The sequence below is a fragment of the Cornus florida genome, unplaced genomic scaffold (assembly GCF_030987335.1).
Source record: "Cornus florida cultivar Cherokee Brave unplaced genomic scaffold, ASM3098733v1 CherokeeBrave_3.0.0_Hap2_Chr01, whole genome shotgun sequence".
NCBI lineage: Eukaryota > Viridiplantae > Streptophyta > Magnoliopsida > Cornales > Cornaceae > Cornus > Cornus florida.
Window position 1 is genome coordinate 121,102,256 of NW_026775571.1, and position 11,238 is coordinate 121,113,493.

At 39.8% G+C, this 11,238-nt stretch overlaps 1 protein-coding gene across 1 annotated transcript; it reads right to left on the reverse strand.

Moving 5' to 3' along the window:
- Nucleotides 1-964: 964 nt before the first annotated feature.
- Nucleotides 965-11,038, reverse strand: LOC132268287 (E3 ubiquitin-protein ligase RSL1-like). The gene is made up of 3 exons (XM_059769122.1): nt 9,962-11,038; nt 8,644-9,401; nt 965-1,748 (listed from the first exon to the last, which is right to left on the reverse strand). Exons 1-3 carry the CDS (start codon nt 10,364-10,366, stop codon nt 1,367-1,369), a joined length of 1,545 nt encoding a protein of 514 aa, XP_059625105.1. The 5' UTR covers nt 10,367-11,038; the 3' UTR covers nt 965-1,366.
- Between the last annotated feature and the right edge of the window lie 200 nt (nt 11,039-11,238).

Consider the following 11,238-nt stretch of genomic DNA (forward strand, 5'->3'; position numbering starts at 1 on the left):
ATTGCACATACATGCATACATACCTTGGTGAAGATTTGGAGTTAATTTGGGTTTGGGAGAGAGACAATATGAGACCCTAGAGTGAGAATGAGACAGAATAAGTAAATAAGAGCTTGAATTGGGGGCAGTTCTGGTAACCCAAAGTAGCTGAGGCCGAAGTTGTTGTTGCAAGAGACGACGCCATGGCTCAGATTTGAGAGAGAGAGAGGCAAATGCTTCTGTTTGTGGAATTTTTGTGTGTTTGTTAGTGTTCTGAGTTTCAAACAAAAAAATAGAGAGTTTTGTAGAGAGAGAAAGTGAGATTTTTCAGGTGTCAATGTAATCGACAGGGCCGGCAGGGCATGAGGGGGCATTGAGGGTATTTCAGGCTGGTTATTTATTTTTCTTGTTTTTTTTTTTTTTTGTTTTTTTATTTATTTATTTATTTTTCTTAATTACAATGGGTAGTTTTGTAAATCTACAATTAAGTTGGCCAGAAAGTGGCCAGAATTGAGTTTCAAGGGTTAATTTGTACGATTTTGATAGTTGTGGTATTGATTTGTTCATTTTTGTAGTCCAAGGGATAAAATGTCGATTTGTGATAATTCAGAAGAGTTTTATGCACTTTTGTCTTTTTTCTTAATCCAATATATTTGGGACCAACACTTTTGCCCTTCGACCGAGACACAGAATTCCATTAGTACATGGTTTTTCGATTTATTTCTCCCCAAATCCAAGCACGGAATATCATTGTACATGGTACCTTGCCCTCAGGATCCTCAATGTCAAACGAAATATCTTGTGTGTTTTGATCAGATAACCTGCAATAATGTATTTTTGATTCGTGACACTTTCAATGCACTGATTACTTCTTTGCTCAGCCTTCTCACATCATCAACGCTAAAGTGCCTCCTTGAGGAAGTCTATAACTGGCAAGGGAATTAGCTATTAATACAAAGAAATTATACACGGTAACAGCTGGAAATTAACAAAAGTGTCCTCTACATGGAATGAGGAATGAGCTCAATTGAAACATACTGTCACGTTCTCTACAACTGCAAACCATCCTTCCTTTGATATGTGCATTTGCATCACACATACACACGGAGGACCATGTTTATTTCACTTTCAATTTGTTGATCAAATATATGTTTTTTCTTCTCTCCCTACATTTTCCTTTCCAGAAGAAATATATCATCATACATTTCCTTACCATTACGCAAGGAATGACAGATTACATAAATAATTTAATGAAAACTGCATAGCAGAAGTAGTGCACATTTTCCACGCTTACTAAAGTTGAAATTGGAGTGAGAGTGAGAAACTTTTTCCATCCCCTTTCAAACATTTTCCATTCTCCAGAACATGAAGCATTCATATGTCTGCTTCATTGGATATAGTCTTCATAGTAGTTATCACTTATCACAGAGACAAACCTTTCGAGCCAAGGAAGCTGATGGAGATCCTTCATTGGATCGACATACGAATCTGCACAGCGAGGCGGAGATTGGGAAGTGTGATGGTCACCCAGGCTGAAACCCCCAGCAAGAAATCTCTGGATCAGTGCCAGTTGTGATCTCTCCTGATCTGAGTAAGTATCTGTAATCATGGGGAATGAATCAAAGGAATTCCATGCCCATTGTTCAGAATCTTGCGTAGGCTCAATGAGCAAATTGTCAGAGTTCTCTTCCTCCCAGAATGCACATAGACATGTCTGTTGGCCATCCTGATATTCAGCACCACAGGAATAACAGAACTCTTGGCCACACCTGCAGATCGATAAGAAACATGAAAACGAATCTCGGTTAAGGAACTATAAACAAGAGCTGCATGTGAATATTGCACTTTATCAACCAACTTGAAAAGGATTGAATAGCGAACCTATTCTGGCACTAGCATGTGCATGGGCATTTGCGCACACAGGAATGCACGCAAAAATATATGCATGTCGAGTGGTGCACACACAAACAAGCACCCACAGACATGGGGGAGAAAGATATAGCTGGACAAAAGCATCCTAGGCATATATTTACATGACCTCTTAAAATTAAACAGCATTATGTCACGCTCCGCCTATGGAGGTTGTGCTACGCAGGCGACACGCAGACTCTGAGGAGAACGCTGCATGGCAACTGAATGGCGAGTGGAGTTTCTAGAGTCTTCCGGAGTTATCTAAAGTTGTGTGGAAGATTCTAGATATGTATAGTATATTCTAGAATTCTTCAGAATTGTGTGGAGTAGTATGAAGAGTTCTAGAATATTGTAGATACTTGTGAATAAGTATGAAAGTGTGAAGAAGGTGGGAGAAGATTTTAGAGAATCGATTTCCACCGTTGGTTAGAATGCATCCTAGTCATCCATTAGGAATGGGGATGCCTATAAATAGGAGTAGGACTTCATTTTGTAGCCAACAAGTCCTAGAGTCAGTCTTGAGAGCCTTGTAGAGAGCTTGAGTGCTAGCCTTGTACAAAGCATTCTTTGAAGTAATAGAAGTGTTCTTTCCTTGCCGACTTAAGTGCCTTAGTGTATGTGAGTGTGCAAGTCAAGTGAGGAGAGGGCGAGGGCCACTACAACACTAGTAAGCACACAAGGGGAGTGTGTTGGCTAAGGTGTGCACGGGAGTTAGGTTGACCAAGTACTTGCGAGAGTGGGAGCAACGTCTTGGCGCACGGGAGCAACTAGAGTGGTGCTGAAACTCTAAGCCCGTGACAGTTAGTATCAGAGCAGGTTCGTCAAGAGAGCTTTGTTGGAGTAGACATGGCTAGCGAAGGAGACCACCAAGTCCACGTCTTGGAGTAGAGCTTGGAGGAGAAGCTTGCCACACACTTGGTCTACACAGAGACCAAGTTTAACAGGCTCGAGAGAAGGATGGCGGAGCTCTACGAGCTAATTGATGGCATCGCCAACAAGGCACAAGAGAAGGAAAGGGACTTACATGATCGGATAGACGACTTGTGCGTAGAGATTGCCGAGTGCAAGAAGGAGTTCTCCCAGGTGCGTGAGGTCGTGGTGAAGCCAAGGAAGAAGAAGGCGCCAGAACCCAAGAAGTATGATGGGGCAAGGAATGCGCGCCAGATTGATAACTTCTTCTGGCACATGGAGCAGTACTTCGAGTGCATGGAGATCGAGGATGATGAGGAGAAGGTGTAGACAGGCACCATGTACCTCACGGACACTGCCGCTCTATGGTGGAGGCAGCGCTTCACCGGTAAAGGCGCACGAGCAGTTGACACATGGGAGGAGTTCAAGAGGCAGTTCTACCTTAAGTGCGTCGAGGACCTCGCCATGATCAACTTAAGGCGCCTGAAGCAAAAGGATAGCATAAGAGAGTATGTGAAGGAGTACTCCAACTTGATGTTGGAGATCCCAGAGATACCGAAGCGGCAACGCGTGTGCTTGTTCATTGATGGGTTGCAGTCTTGAGTAGCCACAGAGCTGAGAAGGAGGGAGCTTAGAGACTTGGCATCCGCAATGGCTATAGCGGAGCGCCTTGAAGACTTTAGGTGCGATGACAAGAGGGCCACGTCTCCTAGGAGGGACAACGGCAAAGGTGGGAGAGACCGGCGCTTCAAGAAAGGGGGCTCACCCAAGTCCAGTGATGATGAGCACAGCGATGAGGAGAGACGCCCACGCCATGACAAGGGCAAGGACCATGGAGAGAGGTCCAAGGCTAGTGGCAAAGGGGAGTGCTACGACAAGGGCAAATGGGAGCCGAAGTGCTACTTGTGCGAAGGGCCGCACATATTGCGACACTGCCCAAATAAGAAGACCATGAGCACCCTTGTGAAGGATAAGGGCAAGGGCAAGGTGGACGATGCGGGCAGCGACGAAGACAGGTGTATGGGGTCTATGCAGATGCCGAGTAGCATGGTGCATGACACCAAGAAGAAGGGCAAGGTGAAGAAGGTAGCCGGGGTGCATTATGTGGATGCGCAGGTTAGTGGCAAAGCCATGCAAGCCTTGGTGGACACGGGCGCCACACACAACTTCATTACCCCGAAGGAGGCGCAACGAGTTGGCTTGGAGATGCGCAAGACGAAGGGCTGGATCAAGGCCGTCAACTCCGAAGAGGCACGCGTGAGTAGAGTGTGCAAGGAGGTGGAGCTATGCATGCAAGGGTGAAAAGGCAAGGCCGACTTCCAGGTTGCGAAGATGGACGACCACGACATGGTGCTGGGGCTAGAGTTCATAGATAGGAACAACGCAGCTCCCTAGGAAGCACGGACACTCCAAAATGAGCGAAGAATCCGTGTCGGACACGGACACGCCCCGACACGTGTCGGACACGCCAAAAAACGTGTCTGGAATTTTTTTATTTTTTTTAATTTTCGGACACGGCTCGGACACGGCTCAGACAGCTCGGACAGAGCTCGGATACGGCTCGGACACGGCTCAGACACGACTCAGACACACTTTTCTGGATTTTTTTTTTTTTTTTTTAAATTTTTAATGCTGATATGTTTATTTTTATTTTTATTTTTTTAATTTTTAATGCTGATATGTTCTATTTTTTGTTTTTTACTACCCTAAAGATGCTGATATATATATATATATACTAACCTAAAGATGCCGCAATTAGCCGTGTCTGTGTCCTATAGATGCTGATATATATATATATACTAACATATCAGTGTTTTTTTTTTTAAATTATAAATGCTGATATATATATATATATATATATATATATATATATATATATATATATACACTATTCGCCGTGCCGTGTCCTAATTTTTTTGGATTTGCCGTGTCTCCGTGTCCGTGTCGTGTCGTATCCGTGTCCCGTATCCGTGTCCGTGCTTCTTAGGCATCGCCACTACCATGCCTTAGTGCGTTGATGATACTTGGAGGCGAGGAAGGCAATGCCGCATGCATGGTGCCGCTCGTGGGAAGGAAGGAAAGTCCAGAGGTGGCAGTCAACACGATGGAGCTCGTGAGGACCTTACATCTCCCAAAGGGTGCTTGTACATCTGGGCCAAGGACATATGCGCAAGTGCTGATGACCTGCGAGAGGTTGGGTCAGCTAAAGAAATCGTGACGAGGGCGTCACGGAAATGGGTGGGGGAGAATGTCACGCCCCGCCTATGGGGGTTATGCCACGCAGGTGACACGCAGACGCTGAGGAGGACGCTGCATGACAACTGCATGGCGAGTGGAGTTTCTAGAGTCTTCCGGAGTTGTCTAGAGTTGTGTGGAAGATTCTAGATATGTGTAGTATATTCTAGAGTTCTCCAGAATTGTGTGGAGTAGTACGGAGAGTTCTAGAATGTTGTAGATACGTGTGGATAAGTATGGAAGTGTGAAGAAGGTGGGAGAAGATTTTAGAGAATCGATCTCCACCATTGGTTAGAATGCATCCTAGTCATCCATTAGGGATAGGGATGCCTATAAATACAAGTAGGACTTCATTTTGTAGCCAACAAGTCATAGAGTGAGTCTTGAGAGCCTTGTAGAGAGCTTGAGTGCTAGCCTTGTACAAAGTATTCTTTGAAGTAATAGAAATGTTCTTTCCTTGCCAACTTAAGTGCCTTAGTGTGTGTGAGTGTGCAAGCCAAGTGAGGAGAGGGCGAGGGCCACTACAACACTAGTAAGCGCACGAGGGGAGTGTGTTGGCTAAGGTGTACACGGGAGTTAGGCTGACCAAGTACTTGCGAGAGTGGGAGCAACGTCTTGGTGCCGCACGGGACCAGCTAGAGTGGTGCTGAAACTCTAAGCCCGTGACAATTAGCTAAGTTCAAATTGATTCCAATTATAATAACCTTTTAATTATTTTGGTATCTTTCTTCTAAAATATCTTTCTTTCAGTAAGCATTTCTTCCAAAATATTATCTCACAAGATGAGCTGTGAGCATTTGAATTATTGAATTGTTTTACTAGGTTACAATTCTGCATTTCATTCTCGTTACTAAGGTGGACTTGTAGAAGTAAAAAATCATAATTGCTAAAACCGAATAAGATTTTGTAACCTAAATGACCTTTCAAAAACAGTTCGGTATGTTTAATGATTTTTCGATTTTTTTTTTTCTCACCCTCAAAGCCAAAGTAGCATACAAAGTTCTCAAATGCAACTGCAATTGCATAAAGTAAAATTGAGCCAAAAAAAATCCCATCTAAGGAAAAAGATTTCCCTAAATAACAGGTACAGGAAGTTAATACAGTTGGATCTAACTAGTTTGATTCAACTGCTCAAAGGATATTAAAAATATATATACTAATTGGTTAAGAATTTTTAGTCAGGAATAGCCTTCTAGTATCGATGATCATAACAATCAAGTTTGAGCCTTGCCCAACGAACATCTAGTGAGAGATTTTCACCCTTCTGCTTGCATTGACGATATGAGCTAACACAATGAATTGCTAACTACAATTTTTATTTATTTATTTATTTTTATTATTATTTTTATCCTGTCTGTTTTTTCTTGTTTGACAAAATCTATTGTATCTATCAAAAAATGAATGGGCAGTGAAATGTACTCGAGTAGCATGTTAATCAGAAGAAGGCTTCTCAGATGGACAGAAAACTTCTACTTAAAAACAGAATTGAACCAAGTGATATGTAACTTTAATTGAGTCCAATATTATCTTTCCATATAAATCAAATCCAGTGCTATATATGAAAATTTTAAATCAATCTCCATATTAGTATTCCCAAGGCATTCGGCTTAGTTATGTGACACCTATGCAAGTCAAAAAGCAAAAGAAAGGAAGGAAGCAAGGAAGAAACATGACTGCTTGTGCTGTAGCACAGTTGAATATATCTTTCCTAATTCTGATTTTTGGTTCATAAACTTAAAACAAAGGAAGTAAAGGAAATTCATGTAAAAAGTTGAAACATAAAAATATATCAAAACTCACTTCACCGCAAAGAGAATTTCAATGTCGATATATATTGATAATGATGAATACACACCAACAACATTGATATTAGGAGCCATTGCTTGGTGCAATTGTAAGAATCTAGGTTGAAGAGAATGCTAGTTTTGAGTATGCGAACAACCATTTTGAACAAATAATGAAAGGTTAAGTCTATACTGAGTCCATCTTTCTCAATGCCCTCGACTAACGGGGAACCAACATTAAGTGAGTTCCTTAACCAACACATCCACATGGTAATAAAACAACATAGGGAAGGACAATTGGACACGGATTCACAAGGAACATGTGAAACTTCAATCATAAATTTTTCAATGAAATTTAAGATTCATATGTGATAATTAGGGTTGCAAAACATGTACTTTTATCTGAAATGGAAATATAGAAGTAGACCATTACATATATAATGTGAAGCATATTATGAAGGGGCGGCCTATACCATCTTGTTAGAGCTAGAGATTATTAAAACAAGGCTAGAACAGCTTAAATCTGATACATTACTATTGGAGGGCTATTCAATCATTCTTCTCTGACATATAAAATAAAATAAAAATAAAAAGAAAAAAAAAGAAAAAGAAGAAGAAGATTAAATTGTAAAAGTACATAATTGTCCTAAATTAGCATTTAACTACAATGCTACTGCTAATTAAGTGCAATAAGTAGATCAAAAGCAAGATTTGAAAGAGAAAAATAGATATTGAATGGATTGTCAATGACTATTGGGACCGTTTGGACCACTTAAAGGCCAAATGCGGAGGTTGACACACTTTTATGGACAATTTCAATGAGCTTCGACTCACAGAGACCCATTCCTGATCTCAATCGGGCCAACGATCAATACTTGCGAGGAAAGCTCGTGACATACATTGCTTTTTTTGCCAGATTCCATCATTTAGGGCTTTGTTTTCACATTATAGAAAGCCAGCCGAATTTTTGGTTGAAATCGGATTGTGCTGATTTTTGGTATTTATTTAATTTTAGTGATTAGATTTCATTTCTTATTTTTTCGTGATTTTTAGAGATATTACCATTTTGGGATGTTTTAAGGATTCCTTATTTAGATAGAATTTCTCTACTATTATAAATACATGTTTAGCAGAGCATCTCTATTTTCATTCATCAATAATACTTTAGTTTTCTCTATAACTTGTGCTTGCCAGTTACTTTAAGCATGCTTTCAATTTAGCTTCCGCTTCGTAAAAAATTCAAAAAGAATGTGAATTGGAGCTATTTTTAATGGTTAGGTCATCTAGCAAGGGCATTAATTTTAAAAAGAGAGAATTTAACTTTCAGCTCCCTCCCCAGTCACCACACCCCAAGACCCCAGAAAAAAGTTAATTAATTAGAAAGATAAAAAGAAGATGACAAAGAAAAATACACATTAGGAGGCAAAATTTGCAGTATTTTTCTTCTTTTTCTACTGCTTCCACATTTGTCATCATCTTCCTTAAACCATCTACCCAGATAAAAATCTAGACAAACTTGTCAGGTCGATCATTTTATTGTTTCCCGCGGTTAAATTAAAACAATTTACAAAACTTAAATTTGAAATGGTATTTGCTTATATATGTATCGGTAAGTAGAAATACTTGAAAATCAACAGCATCAATTTAAAACATAGTAATAGATAGGTTCACAAGAGAGAAAAGAGATTAACATCTATTCAAACTCAGACCTAAATTTTCCAACACCTAAAATGGTATTTTTGATTGTTTCCTATTATTTTCTTTCTTCTTTCTTAGACAATATTTCTAAAACCTAAAATAATTCACAAAAGAAAAGTGATCTTACCAGCAGGTCATGTGGTAGCGGCCATGTAAAAGCTCAATCATCCCCCTGCACTGCTGGCAACGCATCCACCTTTTATTTTGTGCTAGACGATGCAAAGTAATGTCTCCAGCATCCCTCTCCTCCAACGGGAGGTTTTGATACTCCTCACAGCTCATTGAAGAATGCCAGGGGACCCCACATTCTATACAAATAAATTGCTGGCAAACTGGGCACTCCACACAGCTGTTGTCTGGTTGGCTTGATGAACTAGCCCTGCTTGACAAGCATTCACGAGGGTCAAGGAGGACCGAACAATTAGGAAATGGGCAGTAAACTTTATTTGAGTTGAGAACATTTGCTTCTGCAAGGGCTCTCTCTAATGCTTCATAGGAGTTAACCGGAAGAAAAGATCTGCATTCCATGGAGGTGATTAAATATTTGCATCTCAACTGAGGGCATCTCAGAAGGACTTGAGAGGACTGTACTTTTCCATCAACATAGGTTTTCATACAATCGGAACAGAACTTGTGGTTACATTTGAATGTGAACATCATTGGCGGTGGCTTCTCCTCACAACAGATGGAGCATTCTTCAAATGATTCATCTTCCTTAGATTGAAAAGAGACCATCCCAATTGCCACACGGGCCAAGTGTAATGGCTTCTTCATATCAAAACTGGGAACAATTCTCAGAAGAAAGGTGTCCAGACCATTGGCATGTTCTAGGATCCTTTGCCTCAATGCTACAAGAAGCGGATTCTCAAGACTCTCATGCATAATCTGTCAAACATTCATATACATGTTTGGTATTCTAGAAAAAAAATCATAAGCAGTGAGGAACAGGAGGCATCAATTAATGCTGGAGGAAGCAAATATATGATTCGGAAAGGTATTTTCAAACATTTCTCCAAGGTAATCACTCAGAATTTCTCATTCCACATAAGGACAGATTATGGAAAAACCAAACAATAAATTGAATTCTGCCAGCCATACCGAGCTATGAAAGAATAACAAATGGCAGTCAGTAACCCAAAATTTTCTCTTTTTGGAGCTAAAGGATCACAGAGTTAATATTGCAGAAACTTCAGAACTGAAATCAAAGTGGAGGAAGAAAACAATTTACTTGAATAAATGACTTGACCAGAAAGGAGAAAAAAGAAAAGAATGGGTGGCTGCTATTCAAATATAAAACTTCATAATTTTTACTTTGATGTGACAAAATACCAAAGCAGAGAGCATGTCTTGATTGTTTATTGTGATCATCAGGAATCAAAATTGAGAAAACAAGATAAAGAGTAAAAAATAATAATAATAATTCTTAGAATGTGGGATCCCCTTACCTGATCATATAAGGCCTCAGAGTCTGTGAAAGCAAAAACCCGCCTAATCTTGTTGCGGACAGCCTCCAATAGACCATCCATCAAAGCTAAATAGTCCGCCACAGACTCCTCCACATAGAAATCAAGCTTTTTCTGAACTTGAATAACAGCAAAATTAGCTGATCTTTCCAAAACAACCCCAATTCCAGAAATCCCAGAACCAGACTCTCCAACATGAGCTATTGATACACCCTTGAAGAACATCTTCACCGAAAATTCATCGTATTTCAAATCTTCCTTTGACGGTTCTTCCCTCCCCTTTAATTCATCCTCGTCTTCGCAACAGCTCCGAAACTCTTCCTCATCATCTTCTAATTTCAGCTCTTTCACACAAGACTGGTCACCAAAAAGTGTTTCTTCCTTCATTTTCAAATACCAATTTTTCCGCTACTTCAAGGAGTGATTGAATACAAAGTCTACACAAAACCCAAGAACAAACGGATCCGAAGCTCTAAAAATTGTGCTTCTTTTTTTGCCAAACCCACAGCAAACACTTCAGCGACTATTTCTGAACGAAAATCGAAGCAGAACCCATCAACAAAAATACATTTGAAACTCCAAATTCTAGCCAAGTTTCAAAATCACAAAAGACAATTGTCAAATAGAAATCTTTCAGCTCTTGTTTTTATGTCAAAGTCTAAAAATTAACCACCAACAAATGGATCTAAACCTCAAATTTATTACCACCTACACCTTCAAAAATATATATATATATATATTGAAATCAGAGGCCCAAAAGTTAAAACACAAAATTCAAAAAAATTCTAGGCACTTTTATTTGAATCAAAGTCAATCCATCAAAATCCCTTCACCTTCATAATCTTCATTCCCAATCTCAACAAACCCACAAACTATTTATTAGGAAAACAAATATGCATGTAAGAAAAGGGATTGAATATGAAACCCTAATCCACAGAATCGTCAGTTACTGTTGGTGTTAATGGCGTAAGAAAGAAGGCAGGTTGTTTAGTTGCTGAGCTGGCATTCCCAGTCTCGTTCAACGTTATCCCAGTCCTCTCTCCACAACTCCAGCCCTTCTCACTGTACATATAGCAATTTTTTTATTAAAAAAAAAAAGTTGAATATTTCGGGGATTATATGAAAGAAATTGTCGCTGTCCTAGTAAGTAGGTTGTTGTGGGCTGGAAGGAAGAGAACTGGGGAGAAGGCACAAAATAGAAAGAAATTGTCAATAAATAAATATTTAATTTTTTTTTTATAATGGTAAATAATAATTTA